Raw genomic sequence first — 24676 nt, forward strand, 5'->3', positions numbered from 1 at the left:
CAGCCAGAAGCGGCAGCAGTTGCAGAAGCTGAAGCTTCTAAAATAGAACGAAAGGAATGGTTTGAATTTCTCTGTGCCATGGGCACGCTTTCTCACTGTGAAACTGAGATGCAAACTGTTTAGCCACGAGGACCTCAGTAAAGAACAAGGGAACACAATCTCATGTGTTTGGCATTTAAATTCCAATGTTTATTGATGACTGCTTTGTTTCAGTTGTGTAGCCAGAGCCTTGTGTAAATAACTTTTAGCATTATTGGCCGATACAAACTCACTAATGAAATTTAAGGTCAGTCATGCAAAGAAACCCAATATGAATGTCATCATTATGTAGTGGAATATATACATTCTCTGCGAGCTTTTCAAAACTTTGATGATATGACCTTGGCTCAACCCTTTGACTGTTGGTTTTAGATGAAATTCACATTGTTTGGCTATTTATTATCCTTCCCTGGCGAGAGTAATATATTCAGGAAGCAATGAAATTTAGAGCGGAATCGGTAACTAGAGCAGAGCTTTACATTTCAAGGTAAACACACACAGACACACACACACACTCACACTTCTCCCTGGAATCCATTCATTATCCAAACAGAGTTATGTTACTCCTCCACACTTCATGAGAAAAGAGCCTCTCTCAGCCTTTCAGGCTTACAAAGAGTGTAATATATTACCTGATTTTCTGTGTTTAAAACCACCGACCCGAGCCTCTCACTGGTGCGCAAGCTCGCCACGTGTCCCTAATTGACCTCTTTCTTGTGTGTTTAGCAAATTGGACATTATACCAACAATAGCTAATGTCTTACGATGCGTCTGTAATTGAACAGGGGACCGGTGTGTAATAACTCACTGGCTGAGTCTCACAGTGGCGGCATCATTATAACAGAGTCAATATTCAGCCAGTGTAATCATTCCCTGGAAGGTCATTCTCCCCTGTCCTTATTTTCCATGTTAATTATTCACTAAAAAGTGTTAAAGAGAGCTACAAAGAAGCATAGTTACAGTAATTACATTTGGCTTTGCAAATCGCTCTGTATTGGTACAGAGGACTTTTCTTGTGCGTGTGTGTATGAGTGCCTTTGTGCATGTGTGCGTGCGTGTCTGTGTGCGTGCACATATATGCGTGTGCGCTTGTGTGTCTGGGTGTGTCAGTGTGTGTGTACACATGTGTACACGTGTGTGTGTGTGTGTGTGTGTGTGTGCACGCACGCTCGCATCCGTATGTTTTACAGTGTCTGGCTGTGAAATACTCGCAGGTTATCTAAAGCAAGTGGTCGGTCGAGTCAGAGGCCAGCCTCACTGCAGAGACTTTTCCCTGCAGAGGAGAGTAGCAGTGAGCTGTGGAGCACGGCCCTCTCCACCATCTCCTTTCAGGTGATTCAGGGCTGCTGCATTTAAAAAGATGAGTGTGAGGAGAAGACGGTATCCCCTCTCAGGATGTTGTTTGACTGATGACTTCAGACTGCAGAGTTCCCTTTTGATCATAGCTGCTACTTCATAGATCATCTTTCTTGTCTGCAGACCTCTGTTTGCCAAGCTACCTTCGGTTTCACACTCCCTTTTTTGACATTGATGTTTATGTCATCATGCATGTAACATCACCAGCACTTTGATGGGGCAATCTTCTGTATTACTGTAAACTCGCTGTATGATGTATTTCCCATGAGTACAGGAGAAGACCCGGGATGGGTGATAAGCTGGTGGTTTAGTGTTCAGAATTAGTAATGAACATAGTGACTCATCGTTATGACACTGCACCGACTTTCCTGTATCAAGAACATCTGTTAGTCTTGAATGAAGTTCACATTAGAATTACTAAGTATTATGCGTTCCCCCAAAAGGGTGAAATATCCGTGAAGCAATGAGGGCAAATATCTGGAAGGGACAAGGGTTATTTTAGCCTTACGGCCATATGTAGCAAACGCTCAGTACGTCAATATGATCCTCTTCATCCATTGACTGCTGCCAGAAAACAAAACCTTCATGTCGAGCTCTTTTTAGATACCCAAGCCAAACGGTGACTGTCTGGCAAGCTACGAGTTTCATTTCAAAGAACAGGATCTGTTTCCCTCTAGTGCCATACTAAGATGCTGTGTGTGGGCTGTACCCCTCAGTTCCCTTCCTGGCCACATCTGTAATGCAATGACGTAATGAAGATACAGAGCACTTCGCTACATCGTTAAGCAAATGGGGTAATGCGTTTACGGGGCGTTTCTCAGCATGTTGCATCCCATGCAAAACATAACTTGACATCTTTATTTTTACTTTACTCAAATGCATTTGATCCACGTTCATCTGTTCACAAAATGCATTTAGTACTGTTTATTTATAATTGCATGAACAATCTGTAACATGTCCATGAAAATCATGACCATGTTTATGAAATTTAATATCCAAGGACGTGAAATACATTGAAAAGTTTCCCTTGCAGCTATATATGTTCATAATTTAGGAACGTGTCATTGTGTGCTAGCAGCAGGGGTTGTGACGTGATAATTTTTAACCTGAAACCTTTCATCTTCAAAGTTGAAATGCAAATTTAACAAAAAAAAAGAAGAGAGAGCTAAATAAAGAACCCATTTGAATGAAATTCTCAGCAGAAAAGGAATAACCTGGATTGAGGACATTCTCCTGGGTGCATGCTGAAAGATCAGAAAACAATGCAGTGTGCTTCAAGGCGCTTAATTGGAGTAAAAGCCTACACAATTCCCCCCCGTGCTTCCACATCATAAACACATATGAATGGCTTTGAGTCGCCACAGCAGATCTTACTCATGAAAAATTAAAACATGGGGGGATTGGAGGGGAGGTTATGAACATAAATGGCGCTTCACTGATCTTATTTTTTTTATTTTTTTTTTTAAATACAATATTACGTTCTGAAGCCTGAATTAAACTTTTAATCATGTTGATAAGATAGTCACGTCGCGTCTTATTCGCAGTCGTGGTTTCGTTGTCAGTCTGCGCACCAGCGGACCCCGGATTCTGAGAATACACGAGCTGGACCTGTCCAACAGCAGAACGCAGGCGTGTTGAAGCGGAGCCCAGAGCTCCTGCATATTAACGCACGTTTGTCATGTCGATATGCCCGCACTTTGCGCTCCCTCGCGCCGGGGGCGCACCCGGGCCTATTCTAAAATGTGCATGCGGTGTGCGCCGTGGGCGTTCCGTCATGTTTAATGCAGGCGTGTGAAAGAATATCTACATACAAAGGCTGCAGAGCTCACTCTCCCTCTCACGCTTGTGTAAATACCCATCTTGTTCCTTTGTGCCAGCTGAAACTGCCTTTACACGAGTGGAAATTACTGTTGACTCATTTGAAGTGGGTGCTGTAGCCATGCTGGGGGGGGTGGGGGGTGAACTTCCATTATAACCACCTGCACAGCCAAGCCGGGATCACAAAATGATTGCAGCTGCCACCACCGCCACAGGTCCCCTCTGCAAATATTTCCAGGCTTACTGCAGTTACAATGTTGTACTGTAATGCACCAGGGCTTCATTTGCTTATCAAGCTGACTGATCACAAGAAATAAACCACTCAGTTACGAGGATAAACCATTATATATCTGCAGATTAGAAACTATAATATTATTATTTTTTAATTGTAAACTTTTTAAAATCCCGTATTTCTCCAGCATGGTCCGCAAGAAGCCGTCTTAATAATCATGTGGTTGAAAAAAGACTTTCTCAGTCTGATTTAAAAAAAAAAATCTGAAAGGCAAGTTGACTTAGACTGACCACAACACACCATGGGATATGTTCATACAGAGCAACAATGGGGAAAAAACAGAAACCAAAAACATTTATGGTTTCAAATATAGTACCTCATCATGCACAAATGCATATGCCATGTTTGATCAGGTTAAATAGAAGTAGAAGGTCATTTTGTGTGTGTGTGTGGGGTGGGATTAAGTATGCTGAGTTTTTTTTTTTTTTTTTCCAGGTTATAATGTTTCATTTTTAATAGAGTAAAAATGAAAAAAATGGATTTCATGATGACCAGGATGTGCCTGTTGTCTCCGAGGGGCAGGTTTAAATATTAACAGCATACATTAGTCTAATAACTCTTTTGATACAATGCAGATGATTAAAACCGGGCCCCCATTAGGCCCGGCCTTGCCTGGCCCCCCAGGGAACAGGCCTTTAATATGGGAAGGGTCACTGAGGTAGACTCCCAGGGAGAAGAAAGTGCCCAAATTGATTAAAGTCCTTTTCAGTATGTGAGCTGAATATTTCACAGATCCAGAGAAAATCTTCTTGGTTTTTATTTAAATAGAAATTCTTATACATTCTGACATTATAGTACATTTTTGTCGTTCAGCAGACACTCTTAGCCAGAGTGACGTACAGAGTGCATCTAATGAAGTGGCAGTAAGTTGTAAGTTGTGCAAACAGGACGCTACTAATCACATAAGAACACACGACAGCGTTAAACACAGTGCTGAACTTCCCATATCATAAAGTGATTTGGGGGGGGGGGGGTTATCAGTACATACCTTTCTCTCACCACCTGGCACGTCTGATTAGAGGCTGAAGTGAATGTAAAGCTATCAGGGGTAAAGTCAATGTCAGTGGGTGTGCAAGCTGAACTGAAGGCGTGCTGCCACACATGTTGCACGCAGGTCATGTATACTGTACCTCACAACCGCTATGTAAATCTAACTGCTACGTACTATGAGCTAAAATAGTTACAGCGGTATGCTTATATTACAGCGCTACGCTTATATTACAGCGGTATGCTTATATTACAGCGCTATGCTTATATTTTAGACTCACTTTTCAGCTTGAAAGTCAGTACATCAATGAAAAATGCGAGCACTCATGTTTTAGATAAGATGGTCGCTATGCAGGGTACAAACTGAGTAGTTCTGTGCCGTTTAACTACTGAAAGTTCTTGGGAGGTGTTACATCTGAATAAGCACTTGTGAGCTCATATAAAGGTTTGTGTTGGGTCTGGGTTATGGTTGGGGAGCGGATGGGTTCCAGTGAGGTTTGTTTTAAGTTTAGAGGCTTGCAATTGAGTAGTTAATTACAATGTAATAACTTAAGCCATACATTTGCGTTCCACATGTGTAGTGTTGATACACAATAATAACATGTTTGCTACAATGCAATTGGTTGTGCGATCTGTCATGTAAAATGCCATGATTTACCGCCGTTGTAGTTGTGCTGTTGAGGTAGTGAAATGCCAGGCTTTGGCAGCCTCAGGAAGCGGAGTCTGGGACACGGGTTTGGGAGGGGTGTGCGGATGGATGAACTCATTTAGAAAATGAACAGCCCACAGGACTTTCAAATGGATCCATGCATTTAAAATGTCATCTTATAATTGGAAATAATGCTCAGTTCAAGTATCAAACAAGACTGCGTTAATCATCCTAATTTTTTTTTTTTTTTTTTGCCAGGCGTAAAATTGCGTGTGGTCGAATTCGAGCCAAGAATCAGTTGAAAAGTCCTCATATGGTGAATTGCTCTGTTATGGATTTCCCGGCTGAGTCTGGCTTACAGCACAGAAGTTTGGGGGCAGGTTTTTAGATAAAGTTCCTTGTTGCACATCAGTCCAGCTGGAGCCATTACAGCAGGAGTCCCTGGGTGACAGAGTCTGGTTTCCATGCTCACAGTGAGTGTGGGGGGGGGATCAGTTCATATCACCTTTACTCTTCCAACTTGGCCTCCTCTGTTCTGTCCTTGTTTTAACTCCAACTCCCAGCATGCACTTTGCTAATGTGGTATTCCTCCATTAACATCGTCCATGTGTCTTCCCTGGAGAAACCTTGGCAGCCAGAGCATTATGGGATGTCATAAGGTGGTCCCGGTATGGTCACAGACAACACGCCATATGTAAATAAAAATGTTTGAAGCCTCACTCTGTCATTTATTTTGTTTGCAATTTGACACACCTGTAAATGCCTTACTAAAACCCTTTCATACAGTCTAATGCAACAGGAAAATGATGCATAATATACCATACCACAATAAGAGTAAAGATTTAGAGCACACTATTAAATATGAAAGATGATGATGAAAATATTATCTTTTTCTCTGAATTAGGCCCTGCATTTCCAAACACTACAAATGAATTTCAGAGAAAAGTGTGGAGCTTTTTCATTATTTCCTGCTCCCGTTTCCCTGTGGGAATCCTTTCATTAAGGGCAGGCCATGCTGGTGTTTACTCACCCGGTCTCTGTGGGCGTTGTTAAGTAATGAATTTTGACATGGAGCTCGTGGCCAGCGCCCGCATGTACTAATTTACATGCTTCCCCTGGACGCGTGTGCGTGTGTGGCCTCTCTCCAAATACAGGAATGTGTGTCCACTGCGCACTGCACCTGACCCGAGGAGCTGCGCATACACGCACACACACACACACACACACACACATCTGCATGTGTAGACACGCACACACACGAAACTACATGTATAAACACTCAAATGCACACACACGCGCACACACACGCACACCCATTCACATACACAGGCACATTCACACACACACACACACACACACACACACACACACGCAGGCTTTGTGCCGTGAGTGTTTCCCCCAATCCGCACATCAAGGCGAAAGCACGGTCCGTGTTTTTGAAGAGGGGGGTTGTGATCATGAATACAAATTCACAGCTCTGGCCATAATACTGAAAATCCCCCCCCCCAGGCCCCTCCAGCATGATGTGAAAGGCGATAACGCAGCACACCGCGGGCCTGAGTTAATAACGGCTGGAGTGCCTGCTGCCATTCCGGCTCTGACACCGCTGGTCGCTTATGAGGCAGGGCTGTGGAAATGGGGAGAGAGGCGACCAAAAGGGAGGGGTATAGCGTAAGCTATAGAAAATAACATACCTTTCCTTGCATACCTTTAAGGGCCTGTGTTTGAAATATTCTGAGCAGCGTCCTGCTTCGTTTCATCTCTGGCTCTTGATCTTAAAACGTGAGCTGCAGACGCTTCGATATTAAACACAGCTTAATTCCTTCCCCTGCTCGTGGTGTTTACACCCACAGCGCACACAGACCATCCCTCACCATCACTCCTTTATGATCTGCGCCATTATTAAAACATGGAACAGAGATGCCTGGCCCACATGCCATTAAAAGCCATGCAGAAGATCGCAGGCCTGGATTTGTGTGGCCTGGAGGCTGTTTTTATGATGAGTTGTTTCTTTTATTTGTTTTGCTGAAATTGTCTCTCCTTATGTGAGGCAACGGTACACAGTGTCAACAGCTGTGCCTGTGCCTTACCTTCAGTGACAATAATGCACCGTTACATCACATTAATGTCACTTAGGAGAGTGCTCTTATTCAGAGCAGCCTACATAGGATACAGTTTCATCCATTTATACTGCTTGATATTTACTGAGGAAACTGTTGGTTAAGTGCCTTGCCCGAGGGTACGGCAGCAGTGCCCCAGTGCGGAATCAAGCCAGCAACCTTTCAGTTACGAGCCCTGCTCCTAAACCGCTATGCTACACTGCTGCCCTGTACAGGTTATGTGCCTGCACATGCAGGCTGCCCACAGAGTCAGGGTTCTTCAGCGTACATCACAGAGGGCAATACAGAAAGACGGGAGTCTCTGCTGTTTGCAGAGTCATTTTCCCTCATTCTCTCCAGCTCTCTCCCCCCCCCTCCCCCTCCTCCCCCTCCTCCCACCATCTCAGCATCTGTTGTTTGTTCACTTAAAGAATACCTTGGGGTGCTCAGGAAAACACGTCAAAACTTCTAACGCTGTGATCTTGGGAGACTTTGAAATGCGGGCGCGCGCTGACTGGAGTAATCGTTACAGAAGCGCAGATAATGCCTGACATCCAGCCAAGCTTTGGATTCTCAGGCCCTGCTCTGATTTAACATATTCATTTAGAGAAGGGGAAATTTAACCCACAACTGGCAGCCGGCACATTGGTTTCTAATGAAAGCAGTTGCCGAAAAAAGAGCCTTGCCCTGTGAAATGCGGCAGACCAGAGGTGTGACACCGCTTGTACGTTCTTAATTACACTGCCATTTTGCAGAGGACTTTTCATTGTACAGGTATGATATGTATCCAATTGGATGGCTATAAATGAAGTTTTGGTTAAGACAGAGAATATCACACAGGGGCCAGAGCTGAATACTATGATCTGCCAGGTCCCTGGGAAATGGGAAATGGCAAACCTATTGAAGATGTCACAGCTGAGACCAGGAACTGTAATCTTTTGGGTCAAACATTTTCTCATGATTGCTGTTTCAAATATCTTGATTAAGTAAATATCCCAAAGTGCATCCTAATGTAATTAAATTGAATCCTGAGGCAATTTGTTGGTGGGGTGCACTGGGCTTTTGTGAACTAGCTTTGCAAAGAAAATCCCAAGAGAACTCACCAAACACTATCCCTGGGTTTCAGTTTCTCATACCTTTTCAGTGGCTTCTGTTATAATTTGGATGCTCCACCGGGTGCATGTCCAACGGCAGCGCTGGTTTTCCGGGCTGACAGGAAGCACGTGTGTCACGGAGGGCGTCGGCTAACTGCAGGGGGCGTGTCCTGTGTTGCAGACAGCAGCGCCAGCATCGTTGCCCGGAGACGGCGGTTCAGCCAGTCGGCGCAGGAGTTCTACCAGCTGGCGGTGGCGGTGTCGGACGGCGGCGAGCCGGCACTGAGCAGCACGGGCACGTTGACCCTGAGAGTGTGCGCCTGCGGGCGTGGCAGGGCCGCCCGCACCTGCCGGGCCGAGGCCTTCCTGTCCGCCGCGGGGCTGAGCACCGGCGCCCTCATCGCCATCCTCCTCTGCATCGTCATCCTGCTGGGTAAGCCCCGCCCCCGTCCCGTCTCCGCCCACAGCACCCCGAAACACGCTGTCCCGGGGTCCCCCCACCCCAAAGAGCACCGAAATGCATGGTCCCGGGGTCCAGGGGGGTAAAGTGTGTGGTGCAGGCATAAGAGATAATCTGCTAACACTTTACAGTAGGCTGCACTGTTCCAGTGTAGTTACATTGTAGTTACATTGTAACAAGAGGGTAACTCCATGCCATTACACATTAATTACACTGTAATTGCTGTAAATAGGTTTCAACAAGTTACATACTATGAGTAAGTCTGTAACAAGAACGTAACTAAATGGAATTAGACAGTGACTACATTGTGATTGTTCCTTTCTGTAACCACGCTGATTTTGTGCAGCTTGATGACAAAAAGTATATGAAATTACATTGTTGGGAAATATAACACTGGTGGAGAGAGGGGGAGCAAGAGAAAGAGGGAGAGAGATTTAGAGAGTAGGATAATTACAAAGATCATGCCTCGCTCAGCAGAGGGTGAGTCAGTGGAAACAGACGCACGCTGTATGCAACAGAAGATAGATTAATAATTCAAAAATTATTGAGAAAAATGTAGCCGATGCAAACAGACACTATTTACTGACAGAATATCAGTGAAGTGGGAGAGAAGAGAGGAGAGGCATGAAGACAGAGAGAGAAAGGTTGGGGTGTGGGGGGGGGGGGATCAGAGATATTTGAGGCCCCCCCAGCCTCTGAGGATCTCTGCCACCCCCCCAGGAGCTGACAGATGTGCCCTCTTTTTCGGGTCCCATAACCCTCTTACCTGGTCTATGAGCAGAGACAAGAGAGAGCAGAGAGGGGAGGAGAGAAAGAGAGATCAAAGAGCAGGGAGAGAGGGAGAGAGAGGGAGGGAGGGAGAGACAGAGAGAGAGAGAGAGAGAGAGAGAGAGACAGACAGAGAGAGAGGGAGAGAGAGGGAGAGAGAGGGAGAGTGAGAGAGAGAGAGAGAGGGAAAGAGAGAGAGACAGAGAGAGAGGGAGGGGGAGAGAGAGGGTCTGTCTCTGACTGTTATTCATCAGTGATTCCCCTCTCTTTGTTTTTTTGTATTGGGTAATATTCTTTGGCAATATGTACAGAATGTGTTTCATGCCAGTAAGGCAAATTGAATTGAATTAAATTGAAAGAGAGAAAATGAGAGGGAGGTGGAGGGGTGTGGGGGGGCAGGCAGGGAGGAGCATATCTGTGATTGAAAGAGTGCTGAGTGTCTGTCTGTGGAGATTTGATGCGTTCTCATTTCAGCCATTGAACGGCATCTAACAGAGGCTCCCAGAAGCTCTGTTTATCTGGATCCACTCCATCCGTATTTCAGCCGAGCGAGATCAGACAGGGGAGGGGGGAAGAAAAGAAAAAGAGGAAAAAAATGTCACCCTTGGACGATTCCCCATCTACAATGATTTAGATGTTACGGGGAGGAACTCTCACTGCTGCTAAGAGAAATTTCTCACTTCCTGTGTGTCAAAACCAGTTTTCACCCCAGAACTCACAGAGAGAGGACTCAGAAAAAGAGGAGGATTATATTATTTATTCATTCACCTCTGTTTTTTTCCCATTTCTTTTCACCCCCAGTTTCCCGAGATCATTCTACAGTATATGATGTGGAAACATCATAAACTAACGCTCAAAGCAGACTGCTGGTTAAAAAAAGGTGACAGGTATTTCCAGCAGATATTCAGCTGTGTGACCTTGCTGTATTATCTCTAATGACTTCAGCTATAACACATCTCTTGCTAAAATCTTTCATACAGCCCCTTTGCATCCCACCTCAGTTAGTATCCTAACATCCAGTTGCGTCTTTCACAAAACCATCTGTCACAGAGGAGACTCAGCTGAGACCTCCTCTTCAGACAGTGATTATTATTATTATTATTATTATTATTATTATTATCATGTCTCTTCCAGCATGCCAGTCCAGTCTGCTTTCTTGTTAAACACAGCTAGTGAACTAGCCAGAAACTGGAGTCATATTCTTCAAGGTATCTGCTGTTTGCAGCGGTGTGATGTGAAAAAATATTAATACAGATTTAGTTATTTATATATTTTCCAGCAGACATATGCTAGCATAAACCAAATTCATCATAAGCAATCAGATTGGGAAAAAGGCATATTTTAATGTTGAGTCTCATTTTAAAAAGGGTCTGGGAAACTCCTGATCAATGCAGTCCATTCTTCCAGGGGAAAGTGCATTTGAGAAACCGCGTGAAAATGGTGAAAAATGCGGTTATCAGCCTATGCAGCATCAGTGGGGGTAACCTATAAAAACACATTATGTGAGTGAATGAGTCAGATTGCTGAGGGAGAGGGGGATTGTTAGAGACTGGGCCCTCTCCCCTCCCTGCGCTCCATCGCATTATTGCAGAGGACTCAAAAATAAAAGAGCATTCTGTCAATGGAAACTGAATTGGCGATTCTCAGAAAAAAAGAGCTCTTAAATTATTCCCTTCCATCAAATAAATGGGGTTGGATCTTTTGAGGAATTATTACTGGCCTTTCCCAGAGGAGGGGGGTTTGGTGGTGGGGGGGGGGGGGGGGTGGAGGGTTGGCGTGGTTCACTCCTGGTGGTTTAATGTGTTTGAATAAAAGCATGTGGCGCATGTGGCACATGTTGACCTTTTTCATTCAAATTTCTTGAAGGCTAAAATCAAAAAGCAAACAGGTTGTTAATGGACCAAAGGTTTTTTTTTGGGTGCGTGCGTGCGTGTGTGCGTGCGTGCGTGCGTGCGTGCGTGCAGGTGTGTGCCCTTGTGAGTGTGTGTGTGTGTGTGTCTATGTGTGCACATGTATGTGTGTTTGTGGTGTTTGCGTATGTGGTGCAATGTGTGTGCACATACACGCAACATGCATGTGCGAGTGAGTGGCATTGCTGTGTGGCACTGTGTGTGTGTTTTTGTGTGACAATGTGTCAGAGAGACTAGAGAACGGCAACACTACTGCTAGAAGCAGATAAACTGGCCTTTCTTTGCAGTGCACACCCCAAAGCAGCGGTGTTTGTGTGTGAGTGAGTGAGTGTGTGATCCTGGCATTCACCATCACTGAGTCCTGGCCACTGAGCTCCTAAAGGAGCCCTCTGAGAGCAGCACTGAATAGTTGCCACTCAGGGGTTATTATGGCAGCTACAGGAGTTAGGATGTGTGACGGCTCCATTCGTCTCACTGCTCACCTGACCGATCCCCTGACTGTTCGCATGACCACTCCCCTGACTGCTACCCTGACTGCTCCCCTGAATGCTCCCCTGACTGTTCGCATGACGGCTGGCCTGACCGCTCGCCTGACCACTACCCTGACCGCTCCCCTGAACACTGGCCTGGCCGCTCCCCTGACCGATCCCCTGACTGTTCGCATGACCACTCCCCTGACTGCTACCCTGACTGCTACCCTGACTGCTCCCCTGAATGCTCCCCTGACTGTTCGCATGACCGCTGGCCTGACCGCTCCCCTGACTGTTCGCATGACCGCTGGCCTGACCACTCCCCTGACTGTCCGCATGACCGCTGGCCTGACCGCTCGCCTGACCACTGGCCTGACCGCTCCCCTGACTGTCCACATGATCGCTGGCCTGACTGCTGGCCTGACCGCTGGTTTCCCGCCCTCTCTCCGCAGCCATCGTGGTGCTGTTCATCAACCTCCGCAGCAAGAAGGGGAAGAAGGAGCCGCTGATCATCTCTGAGGAGGACGTGCGGGAGAACGTGGTCACCTACGACGACGAGGGCGGTGGCGAGGAGGACACCGAGGCCTTCGACATCACCGCCCTGCGGAACCCGGCGGCCGCCGAGGAGATGAAGCTGCGCAGGGACGTGCGGCCTGAGGCGCGGCGAGCAGCGCCCCCTGGTGGCCGGAGGAGCTGGAGCCCCTCCCGGGCAGCGCTGGACGACGCGGAAGTGTGTGACATCATCAGGCGGAGACTGGCGGACGCGGACGGGGACACCAGCGTCCCGCCCTACGACTCGCTGCAGACGTATGCATACGAGGGCCGGGGCTCGCCCGCGGGGTCCGTCAGCTCGCTGGACACGCCCACGGGGCACTCTGAACTGGACCCCAGCGAAGTGGACGACTGGGGTCCCGCCTTCCTCAAACTGGCCGAACTCGTTGGGGAGACCGAGTCGGAGCCGACCGCCTAGCGAGCGTCGCTCAACAGACAAACGAACAAACAAACAGTCTCTCCCCCTTTCCTCCTCCAACGTTTAATAATAAAATGTAAAAAAAAAAGGAAAAATCTTTTGAAGCAGCCCAGCTGCTCACTTCTACTGCTGAGTCAGCCCTTTCTACCCCTTTCTGCAAGCGGAGGACAGCTGTCTGGTTTTGGAAAAATAAACACAAAAAGTAAAAATGCAGAAAAAAAGGAAAATATTTTCCCTGGTGTATATTTTTTATCGCTTAATAAAGTCCGTAATTCCAATTTAGTGAATATGTGATATGAATTTTAACCTGTGAAACCCCCCCCCCCCCGTTTTTTTTTTTTCTTTGGCAAAAATTTACATGACAGAAAAGCACAAGTTTCATTACTAATTGCTTGAAGTTATTAATTTTTTTTGTGATGCATTACTGGAATTTACTTTGGCACCCAGACAAAGCCAACAAGCCCTGCAGAGTGGATGATATTAACCTTAAATCATTACTCACACGATCACATTGCACACATATTTTTAAGTCAGAGAGAACTTCAAAAAGCACCGCAATGCCAAATTTAATGTTTGCTGCTCCAATATTTACAAACGATATGGTTTTCTACTTCGTATTCCCATTGTGAAACCACAAATGGGCTCATTATAATTATCAAGAGCAGACTAGTGTTTTAATTGGATAACAGCAGTATTTGTGAGGAAGATAATTGGATTGAATGCATGGGTGGTCTTATTGTGTTACTTCCCGAAGGCAGATAAATCATCTGTGAGAACGTGTATGCCAGTTCCACTGCGATCACTTCAGCAGAAACTCGTGACCTGTAAAGAGTCAGATTATTTTAACATGCATGATAACGATGGTGACTTCTACTGATTGTTTATACTGCAATTACAATCGACACAAGGTGTCTCACTTCTTAAATCAATATTTTATTTTTAGATTTTTTTATTGGAAATGTTATCCAGTGTTGGTCATGGCACATATAAAATGTTTTTGCATGGAGCTCCGGTTATTTAGGCACAGAGTGTTCCCTTGGATTTATTTTTAAGATAACGCTTCACATTAATTTGCATATTTTCCATGTACACCAGTGTAGTTACACTGTCATTAATTTGGGAACAAGAGTGTAACTGCACACTATAACACATTGTAATTGTTATTTATAGGGCTCAACAACTTAGTTAGGTACTGAAAATAATTATGCAAGTGTGTAGCTGCGTGTCATCACAAAGTTAGTACATTGTAATTGTTAGTACAGTAGAACTATATTGACATAGCGCAAATTAATGTGAAATGTAATTTTTTAAAACGTACAAAGTGTTATGAAGCTGTGGATTGAAAAAAGGAGGATTAGTTTGCTGTATGCTGGAAGAATGGCTTATGGAGTCAGTAGAACTCCACTTATTATGAGGTCACTGTCAGAGATGGATCTGCCTTTCCTTTTCTGATTTCTGTGTGGACAACATGATTCATTAATGAGACTGGAAAGAGGTTTGACCTGTTAACCTGCACCATGCGGAGCATTTTGTGTTGTGATGATTTTAGGGGTTCTCGTCTTTTTAATCTGACATGCACTTTCCCATAGCATTGATGAAATGACAGAATAACCAAAACTGAAAACTAACCCCTCTCATTCCAGTACACTTTTGTGTTGTTTTTTTAGAGCAGTGTGTGCATTCTCCTTTGCACGATGCCAGCATTTAAAGTCTGAAGTGAGACACTGGCAGTAAGCCAAAAGACCTGCACCTCCACTACCTGCCCGGGCTGAGTTAACCAGCGATGCAAGACTAGTGAGTAAGTTTACTCCCGGAGACTGACGATCATGCACAGGTAGGTAGCACGTCATATGGCTTTCGGTGCCAAATTCTTCTGATGTCTTTCTTCACCTGTTTATTACCTGTGTGTATTTGTGTGTGTGAGGGAAGGGGGGGGGACTTTTCCCTTTTATGACAGCAGGTCTGTGGTGTGCATCGGTTCACACCTGGATAATTTCATTACAGGTGAGGACAGTGATATTTAAGAGCTGCATCACTCGCTTCTCATATGTTTGAAATGCACGCACAAGATCAATAGTGATATCCCTGCAGCATCCTAAACTTATATTACAAACTGACATGTTCATATACATACAGTGTATATATATATATATATATATATATATATATATATATATATATATATATATATATATACACACACTGTATATATATGAACTGTGTATATATGAACTGTGTATATATATGAACTGTGTATATATATAATATACACACACACACACTGTACATGTTTAGTGTTCACTTTACACTTCTGCTCTGATTACAGGGAGACAGGGAGGGATGGATAGATAGATAGAATGTCATTTATTTTACATGTGTATTTCATTGATTGTATTCTCCAGTGCCACTTCAGGGGATTGGAACTATGCTCACTCATGCATGTTCGTGTCCACAGCCTGGATATCAGAAGCACTCAAAGCGAGACTCAGTCCTGCCCTATAGGTATTAATGGTGGATCAGCACTTTGGGGAAGTGGGCTGTTGCCTAGCAATAGGAAGATTTCAGAGGGGGAGGCAGCAATGTGCTGGAGAGGAGAAGCGTGGGGCTGGTAACATAAAGGTTACGGGTTCGATTCTCCTGCAGACTGTTGCTGTTGGATCCCTGGTCAGGGTACCTCATCCGAATTACCTGAGTGAATATTCACAATTCAGTATTCAATATGCAGAAAGTCGGTATAGTCATTTACAGTCTAAACTGTAACTGCTGTGCAGTTGGGAGGGCTATCGTCATTTCTGACGGGGAGCGCCGCCGCCTTCACCTGTGACGAGTTTGCTCTCATGCAGCATCGGCTCGTGGATGGAACGCAGGCGCCTCACAGTGAAGGTAAGGTCACCACACGCAGCAGAGATCCTCCAACAGGTGCCCGAACCAATCATCTCCTCAGATCGAGCAGATGTGACTGTACTCCCGGAGTGTTTGAAAACTCAAACCCAAACAGCGAGAAACCCAGCTTCAGAACTGAATGCGATTTTGGTGGAAAACACCGGCACGTTTATCAGCCTTGGTCACCTGCCTCAGAGAGACATGTGTTTGACATACAGACACACCCGTCTCCGGCCTGGGTTGGGTGTCATTCTTGTACGTGGATTATGTATTATGCGTCCTCTTGTGTTATGTTTCCTTGCGTGACTCTTTTCCATTAGACTACACAGTGCGTAACAGCCATATAAATGCCCTGAGGCCGTTTTTTTCCCGAACGGGTCCTGCAGTTTCAACCCCTGTCTCCACCATCATATCAACAAGGGGACCGGAGTAATAAAGGGCCAATAAAAACGGTCATAATCCTCGCAGCGCTGAATTATTCATGGCATGTCATTGGCCGGTGGCGTTCTCCTGGGTATATTTACACATTCCCATTCGCTCTGTGGGAGCGCAAATGGGCATAACTGTGCAGGAGGTTACTGTGTTTACAGACCAGCCAGAGGTTCTCGTCTTAATTATTACTGCCTTTACCCCTGTGGTTTGCATTTAGTACGTGTGAGTAATCACTGTGATAAAGATTAGGCAGTTGATCTTCACCTTTTACCTTTTCATTAATGATTTGTTTGGGATCTGCGTTATTTTCTGTTGCTAGTGGTTGCATGTTTAAACTCCAGTATGTTCAGGGCACACGTGTGGTAAATGGGTTGGAGGGATAGAAACGGCTCTCTCAGGGGAAACTGCCAAAGAGAACGTAAGATGCGCGGCCTCTGTAAAGTCAGCCTATGCTAACGTTAAGGCGGTAATCTCAATATCAATACTAATTTCAATCAAGTGCGTTTGCATGATTCACATGCAATCCTGTCGTCAGAGAGCGAGGGCGTGGAAGAGGTCATCTGTGTATCGTATGTCATTGCTATTTCGTTTGTGTAGAGCTGATGCGTGAGACAACGCAGCGGTAGTAGCAGTTTATTGATCCAAATGTAGCCGTTCCAAGTGGGGATATTCAGCTTTGTGCTTGTGCCACTAATGCATAATTTAATGTATCTGGCACACTGAGGGTGTGGCAGTCTGGCCTCTGTGGGCTGTGTGATGGCGGTTTGTGGTGGTGTAAGCCGGGTGGGTCCGGCGTGCTCACGCAGGGCGCGGGGACCACAGTCTGTTATTAGGGCTGTATTAACCACGGTTGGGTGTCGTGTGTGCAGAGGCATGTCGCAGTGATGTATGATGTGCAATAATTGTGCGTCTGGAAGGAGGAGATCCGTGAGAGAGATGTGAGAGATGTGTGATCCATTACTGTGTAATTGCTGACGGTCTGTGAAGTGTCACCCCTGAGGGAGGGGATTCTGTGCGGCAAGGACAGGGGGTATGTGTGTGTGTGTGTGTGTGTGTGTGTGTGTGTGTGTGTGTGTGTGTGTGTGTGTGTGTGTGCGTGCGTGCATGAGTGTGTGTGCATGCGAATTGTGTGTGTGTAAAGTTAAGCACTGCCTGTCCAGGTAGACGTGGGGTTTCCAACCGAGTTTCCAGTTACACACTGTAATTCCAACCTTTGGAATGCTACAATGAAATTTCGATTTCAGTTTCCAAATGAAACACTGTACCTGATCCTAAACGGCCTTTTTTGTGCAGTGAGATTTATGCCAGGAGTCTCAGCATCGGAGATCACAAACTGCAAGCGAAAAGCCCTCCTGCTGCCTACTGGGACCTCATCTCAGACTGCATGCATTCACTCCAGAGCAGAATGCTTTCACAAACTGAGCAGCTTTGTAAGCCGTCTGAGAATTAGTCTGTGCTGCACAGTATGGACAGTGCTTAAAGTGTAAATTGCAATCTGTGAATTTATTTGGACCTTAAAATTGTGTTGCCAATGTCGGTAATATCAGTCGGAGTTCTGAAATCAAGATTAATAAATTAGTTAAATATAATATCTGATTTAAAAGTATGTTTTTCTTATGATGATGTCATTTTTATATTATTACTGTTATTAGTAATAGCAGTCTCTTATCCAGGATTTACAATGTTACCAATACATATATAGAGGTGCAGTTTAGTCCGTTTGCAGCTCTGTATGAAACATCGAAAGTAACGTTTAAAACAATAAAACTGGGGGGTGGCTGTGGACCATTTACAACTGAACTGGCCATTTGTGATTTTGTGTCAAAAGTAAGACATGAAAACAAACAAATTCAAAGCTGGAAATGAGCAAACTCTGCATTATGCATAAGTGGAAATGAGACAAAATGATTGTGTCATATGGCTTTAGAAACTAAAATCATGTCCTCATAGTGGTGTGCAACTTAGCATATTGTTGCTCATACTGATGGTGATTAACAATGAAGAACTGGCTGGCACGACCCTCCTACGGCATAGTCAAACATTATCCAAAGATCACATGTGACCTGTTCAAATCCTCTCGAGTGCCTTATTCTCGTAATGAGTGTCTACCTTTATGTAATCATTCATAACACTCCTCTCCCACTTAAGTACTGTACAGCTTGCACACTACACAAAAAAAAAACATCCCGCATAAATATTAATTTCTCTCAGCGGAATTCCTGTCTCATCATGAGACTGATCAGGAGGAACGTGCCCCGCGGTTCACCTGTCCCTCACGAACCCTGGAACACCGCCTCTGCCATTTCCCATGGGGTCCCGCTCAAATCCGAAACCCGACAGTGCTCGCCGTGAACACTGCCTCTCCCTCCTGGACAAAGACTCATTTTTTCAGAGGAGGAAGCTGAGTTTCTGTGTTAGTGCGGTGGGGAAGAGGAAGTGGAGTTTCTGCATTAGTGCGGTGGGGGGAGGAAGCTGGGTTTCTGTGTTAGTGCGGTGGGGGGAGGAAGCTGGGTTTCTGTGTTAGTGCGGTGGGGGGAGGAAGCTGGGTTTCTGCGTTAGTGCGGTGGGGAAGAGGAAGTGGAGTTTCTGCGTTAGTGCGGTGGGGGGAGGAAGCTGGGTTTCTGTGTTAGTGCGGTGGGGGGAGGAAGCTGGGTTTCTGTGTTAGTGCGGTGGGGAAGAGGAAGTGGAGTTTCTGCATTAGTGCGGTGGGGGGAGGAAGCTGGGTTTCTGCGTTAGTGCGGTGGGGGGAGGAAGCTGGGTTTCTGCGTTAGTGCGGTGGGGAAGAGGAAGCTGGGTTTCTGTGTTAGTGCGGTGGGGAAGAGGAAGTGGAGTTTCTGCATTAGTGCGGTGGGGGGAGGAAGCTGGGTTTCTGTGTTAGTGCGGTGGGGGGAGGAAGCTGGGTTTCTGTGTTAGTGCGGTGGGGGGAGGAAGCTGGGTTTCTGCGTTAGTGCGGTGGGGGGAGGAAGCTGGGTTTCTGTGTTAGTGCGGTGGGGAAGAGGAAGTGGAGTTTCTGCATTAGTGCGGTGGGGGGAGGAAGCTGGGTTTCTGTGTTAGTGCGGTGGGGGGAGGAAGCTGGGTTTCTGTGTTAGTGCGGTGGGGGGAGGAAGCTGGGTTTCTGCGTTAGTGCGGTGGGGAAGAGGAAGTGGAGTTTCTGCGTTAGTGCGGTGGGGAAGAGGAAGTGGAGTTTCTGTGTTAGTGCGGTGGGGGGAGGAAGCTGGGTTTCTGTGTTAGTGCGGTGGGGGGAGGAAGTGGAGTTTCTGCGTTAGTGCGGTGGGGGGAGGAAGCTGGGTTTCTGCGTTAGTGCGGTGGGGAAGAGGAAGCTGGGTTTCTGCGTTAGTGCGGTGGGGGGAGGAAGCTGGGTTTCTGCGTTAGTGCGGTGGGGAAGAGGAAGCTGGGTTTCTGCGTTAGTGCGGTGGGGGGAGGAAGCTGGGTTTCTGCGTTACTGCGGTGGGGAAGAGGAAGTGGAGTTTCTGTGTTAGTGCGGTGGGGAAGAGGAAGCTGGGTTTCTGCATTTCTTTTAGTGTGGCCCAATATAAATCCCTTGTGCCACTTTGAGTCCTTTCCTGAGAAGGTTCTATTTTAAACTTCCTCTGAAATTCCAAGCATTTTACTCATGCTCACCCAAGGTAAATTATTCATTCACCTGTAGTGATTTCACATTTATGATTTTATGTAGGTATAGGCGCGCACACACACACGTACAAAGGAGAAGTCTTTTTAAAAGCACACAGGTTTACATTGTACAAAGTAGGTGGTTGTTCTAAATGCGGTTAATTGTTTGGCTCGGTTCGTCAGACACAAATCCTGTTGCAAAGTGAGAAACAAAAGATGAGGATTACAGTTTGGATAATGTGACAGCAAATTCTTTGTTCAAAGCAAGCCTTTTTACTCCAATAAAAGGCCTTACACAGTGTGAAGCAAGACATTGTATATACATTACTCTACTATGGTTACAACCATGTACTCTGGTATGCAATGTAAGAAATGAGAAATACTAAAGATGACTTGCTACTTTTAGATCTGACTGGATCATTGGCATGCCTCATATATATCTTCAGATGTTATCCAGGATAATGTAAATATCTTGCATTTTTTGATATCAATTTATATATCTGTATATTCACTGAAACAACTCAAGATGGATATCCCCTTTGGCCAAGGGTGCAAATGGCAATGCCCAAACTAAGATTAAAACCTGAAACCTGATTAGCAGTTCCCATTCTCCAAGACCATTTACTGTCCTATAAGGACAGGACAGGGGTAGTTGCATTAATCTGAGGTGGGTTGAATTGTAACAGTGATGTTTGAAACCTAATATAAAACACAGTGGCCCAGTGAAGCATATGAATGAAATCAAATGTGTCCTGAAACGGAGCCCTGTGGGACACCAACCAAATCACATTATAAAGGTCTATGATGTGATTGAGAGGGAGCACTGGGCCCAGAGTAATAGCAGATACTGACAACATTCCCTAAATAAATACTGTCAACGCCTGTGAACCAATGCTCTGGCAATAAAATGGCCTATAACAAGTACAGAATTAAAGGTAAAAAGGGAAAATCATGTTTTTTAAATTGTTCTGAAACACCGCACTGACTCTTATACAATGTTTTTTTTTTCCATTTAGTCAGTGAATAAGTGAATAAAATGTACAGAAAAGAGAAAAGTCAGGCAGATAGGGGAGCACAGTTCCACACGGATTCCTTTTCTTTACAACATTTACGTTACATATCTAGTCAAACATTCACTGAGCCAAACGGTGTAACCTTTATGCCTGGGATTCGGAGAGTCAGATACTGTAGGCACTGTGAAGGAGAATGGGGCACAGGGGGGCGCGGGGGGGCAGCTGTACAGGTGTGGCTTTGTTCTTTTTTCTTCTTTTATCTTTCATTCTCTGTTTTTCTTTATTCTTACACTGTCAGCCTAACTGATCCTAACAGATCCTTTTTATATATCAGTAAATATGATACTTTAATAAAGGGGAAAGGGCTTATTATAAAATCATACTAGTAATTTGGCAGTAAGTGTATATGCATAATATACATACATACACCGGTGCATGCATTGTTTTCATGATAATATGACATAGATACGTTAAATATGACTTTGTAATTTTTTGTAAATGTATTATGACATGATATGACTGTAATTTACAATAATATTAAACTTCACCAAAAAAGAGAACTGATTGCTTAAGAGAACATGTCAGGATGGGACCGTAAAAACCGCTCTGCCACATTTCTAATTAGGATACATCATGGAGCATGACCACCCCAACGAACCGCTAAAGAGAAAAGTGTAATATATTATTTTATCATAGCCTGATGAGTTTTTATATATGACCTCCGTGGCCCACTTCACCACCTCGTATTAGCAGACAGTAAAATGGAGCACTTAAATAGCCAGAATTCCATGAAGCAAAATTACATGACCTGGCTACATAAAGCAGGATCTTATTCAAACTGGAAATAAATGGCCAGTGACCAAATCAATGAGGTAGTTTTTTTTTCTCTCTCTCTCTCTCTGTATATAAATATGATAATGTTACACCGGTGTGAGAGACTGCACTCCTGCAGTGCCCAAATCTCTTTAAAAGTGGTTTACTTTGGCAGGGAGAGCCAGACAGAGGCAGGGAAAGCACACAAGTAGGTAGAAGATGCTGCAGTTATAGGGTTTGCATTTCAGAGTCAATGTATTTTGCTAATTAAATTGCTCCTTCAGGGGAGAAAGAAACAGAATATGAATATTTCAGAATGTAACTCTAACTACAAACTAAACTAAACTAAATCCAAGTCTTTTACTTCCCCCTTTGCTGGCTTTAATGTTTTTTTTTTTCTTCTTCTTTTTGAATTTGAGCTTAAAAGGACTTTTATCTCACGAAATTGGCTTTTTAGAACGTGTTTACATGGGTTTTTATTTAAACTAATTGGATGTAAGTTTTTTTCTACAGACAGAAGAATATAAGTGTGTGTATATATATATATATATTTATACACACACACACACACACACACACACACACACACACAGTATATTCTGATGTGTTTAATGGTGGGGAGGCAATAACGTTTTTATATAAGCTGAATTTGGGTCCATACCGATTCAAGGCATGATCATACACTGGCAGCTGCCGGAGTTTTGCATTTGCTCAGCTGGTCTCTCTCAGGAGCAGAAGTCATGAGAAATGCATATATCCAAGAAAAAGTAGAACTATGCTTTTAAAAAGCTTGCTTTTCTAAGGGAGCCTATTACCCCCATCCGCCTCCCTCCTCCAGAAATCTAATAAATGCAATGAAATCATTGTGTCTCCGGTATAAAAATAATAAAATCTACTCACCAGCTGCAAGTGGACAAGTGTGATTAACTTAGCAAGAACTGTGAGTGAAACGAAAGAAATGCTATTATGAGTAAGTGCAGGTCAAGTACTGTAGTTCCTAATGAAAAGAAGACTTTCAGTCATCAGAAACTGTTCCAGGAAATCAACCCTTACATGCAGGGCAGGACAGATTGTCCTCTTCAGGAAATGGCACTGTGGCTCCTGGCCAATAAGGAGTCTTTCTGTGGAGGTGCCGACTGGTCTGGGGTCAGCAAAGGCAGCTTGCTTTATGTTCTTCAGTTGTTGGGGTGACGAATGTGATAGCGGAACATTAAGACATCAGCCATCTCCAGACTACTCAACCCCCCCCCACAGAATTCCACAGAAAGACTGGCTTCCACAATATACAGATGGGATTCACATTCCAGCAAAGAGGAGGAATTCCAGCATTAGAAGGAAGGGGCAGGCCAGTGCAGGATAGCCATTTAAAATTCACACACACACACACACACACACACAGGCAATGCAGCATACCATGGCAGGTTGCACACCTTTCCAGAAAAACCTCACCCTGAAAGGTTCCATCTTACGTGATTTTGGTTCGTCCTCTGGACGCCCGTCTCCCTCCTCCACGCAGGGGTAATGAGCACCTCCCTGAGAGGCTGAGTGGAAGTTCAGCAACGTGTGGAGCTGTGTGAGGGTGAGCATGGACCCGGCCTTTGGTCTGCTGATGTGGGAGCAGAGGGAGCCGCAGTGATGGGGCACTAGTGAGGAAAACGTCCCGTGGAGCTGCAGGTGTGCAAATGCCACTCATTTCCATGTGTGAGTGCTGATCCAAACAATAGTAGTTATTGAGATCGTGGTGAAATATTGTTAAAAATCATTAGTACATTACTGGCGTTTTTCCAAAGTTACAGGGTTTTCCAATGTTATCCATTTATACAGCTGGATATTTACTGAGCCAGCTGTGGGTTACGTACCTTGCCCGAGGGCAGTGCCCCCTTGGGGAGTTGAACCAGCAACTTTTCGGTTATGAGTCCCCCTCCTTAACTACTATGCTACACTGCCGCCCAAGTGTAAAATGTCACCTGTCACATACAGACACCCTAAATCTGCATTGCGTTCTGTGATTACCTGGTAAAGTAACAGAGTGTGAGGCCTGTGACTCCGGGCCCTTAGCCATGCATGCTGTGAGGCAGACAGGTTCCTGAAGACTTGCTGTTAGTTCTGCTTCTGTTGGCTTTGCTCAGAAATCCCCCTGAGTCCATTACTGGACTCATTCATGTGCAGGGCCTCTCTGCAGGTGAGCCGAGGTCACTGGCTTCCAGTGATCGCTGCAGGGAAGAGCACAGTGATCATGTGACACTCACATCTATGACGGCCGTGATCTAGGTCACGGCATCCGTGTGTGGGGGTAACTGCCCCAAATACATGCAAAATGAATGAATTAATTAATAAACAAATCTTTTTTTTTTCTTCTTGAAATGCAAAAATCTGATTTCCAGAACAAGAAAACAAAAGCTTGCACCCCCCCCCCAGGTATTTCTTTTCTTTTTGAAGACTCACTGTTTTATTTACCAGTGGGGCCATGCTTTTCTTTTCTTTTCTAAAAAATGTATACATTTTTGATATATCGCTAGGCAAAATACTGTCTGTGATTTAGCAGGATGAACCCAGAATTCTGACACCCATGATATAATGTTGATCAATCATATGTAGTGACAAGTCAATATTTCATATCAATCAATAAATCCTGTAGTTGCATGCATTATTATTATTATTATGCTCTGAATACATGAAGACTGGTTAAGAGAAAATATAATAATGAGAAGAAACATGGACTGGGTCATATTTCATTTTAAGCCTGACTACATTGTGTTTTTTATTTATTCATTTATATGCTTAATTTGCTAGGATTACATGAAAAACTCAAAAATGATTACCATTTGGCCCTCAAGTATACAGAATAACTCCTACTTTAGAGATTCATAGTCAGGAACTCAGCGTTCGAGCTCTAATTGGGGATTAGTGAAGATTGCTTGGCTGATTTTTTTATTTCCCAGTTTCTGTCATAACAAAGAGACACACATTTTCAGACAAAAGCGTGAGACATAAATGTATCATGAATATGT

General features: G+C 44.7%; 1 protein-coding gene across 3 annotated transcripts in view; it reads left to right on the forward strand.

Moving 5' to 3' along the window:
* LOC118771135 (cadherin-18-like) overlaps positions 1 to 13225 on the forward strand; it is a 166998-nt gene extending 153773 nt beyond the window's left edge. For all 3 annotated transcript variants that reach the window (XM_036519023.1, XM_036519022.1, XM_036519024.1), the window contains 2 exons: positions 8516 to 8767; positions 12395 to 13225. In XM_036519023.1, the coding sequence (XP_036374916.1) occupies positions 8516 to 8767; positions 12395 to 12912 (770 nt within the window). In that variant the 3' untranslated portion in view covers positions 12913 to 13225. The remainder of the gene's footprint in view (positions 1 to 8515; positions 8768 to 12394) is intronic.
* The last annotated feature ends 11451 nt before the right edge of the window (positions 13226 to 24676 follow it).

Source organism: Megalops cyprinoides, chromosome 24 (genome assembly GCF_013368585.1).
Source record: "Megalops cyprinoides isolate fMegCyp1 chromosome 24, fMegCyp1.pri, whole genome shotgun sequence".
Classification (NCBI taxonomy): domain Eukaryota; kingdom Metazoa; phylum Chordata; class Actinopteri; order Elopiformes; family Megalopidae; genus Megalops; species Megalops cyprinoides.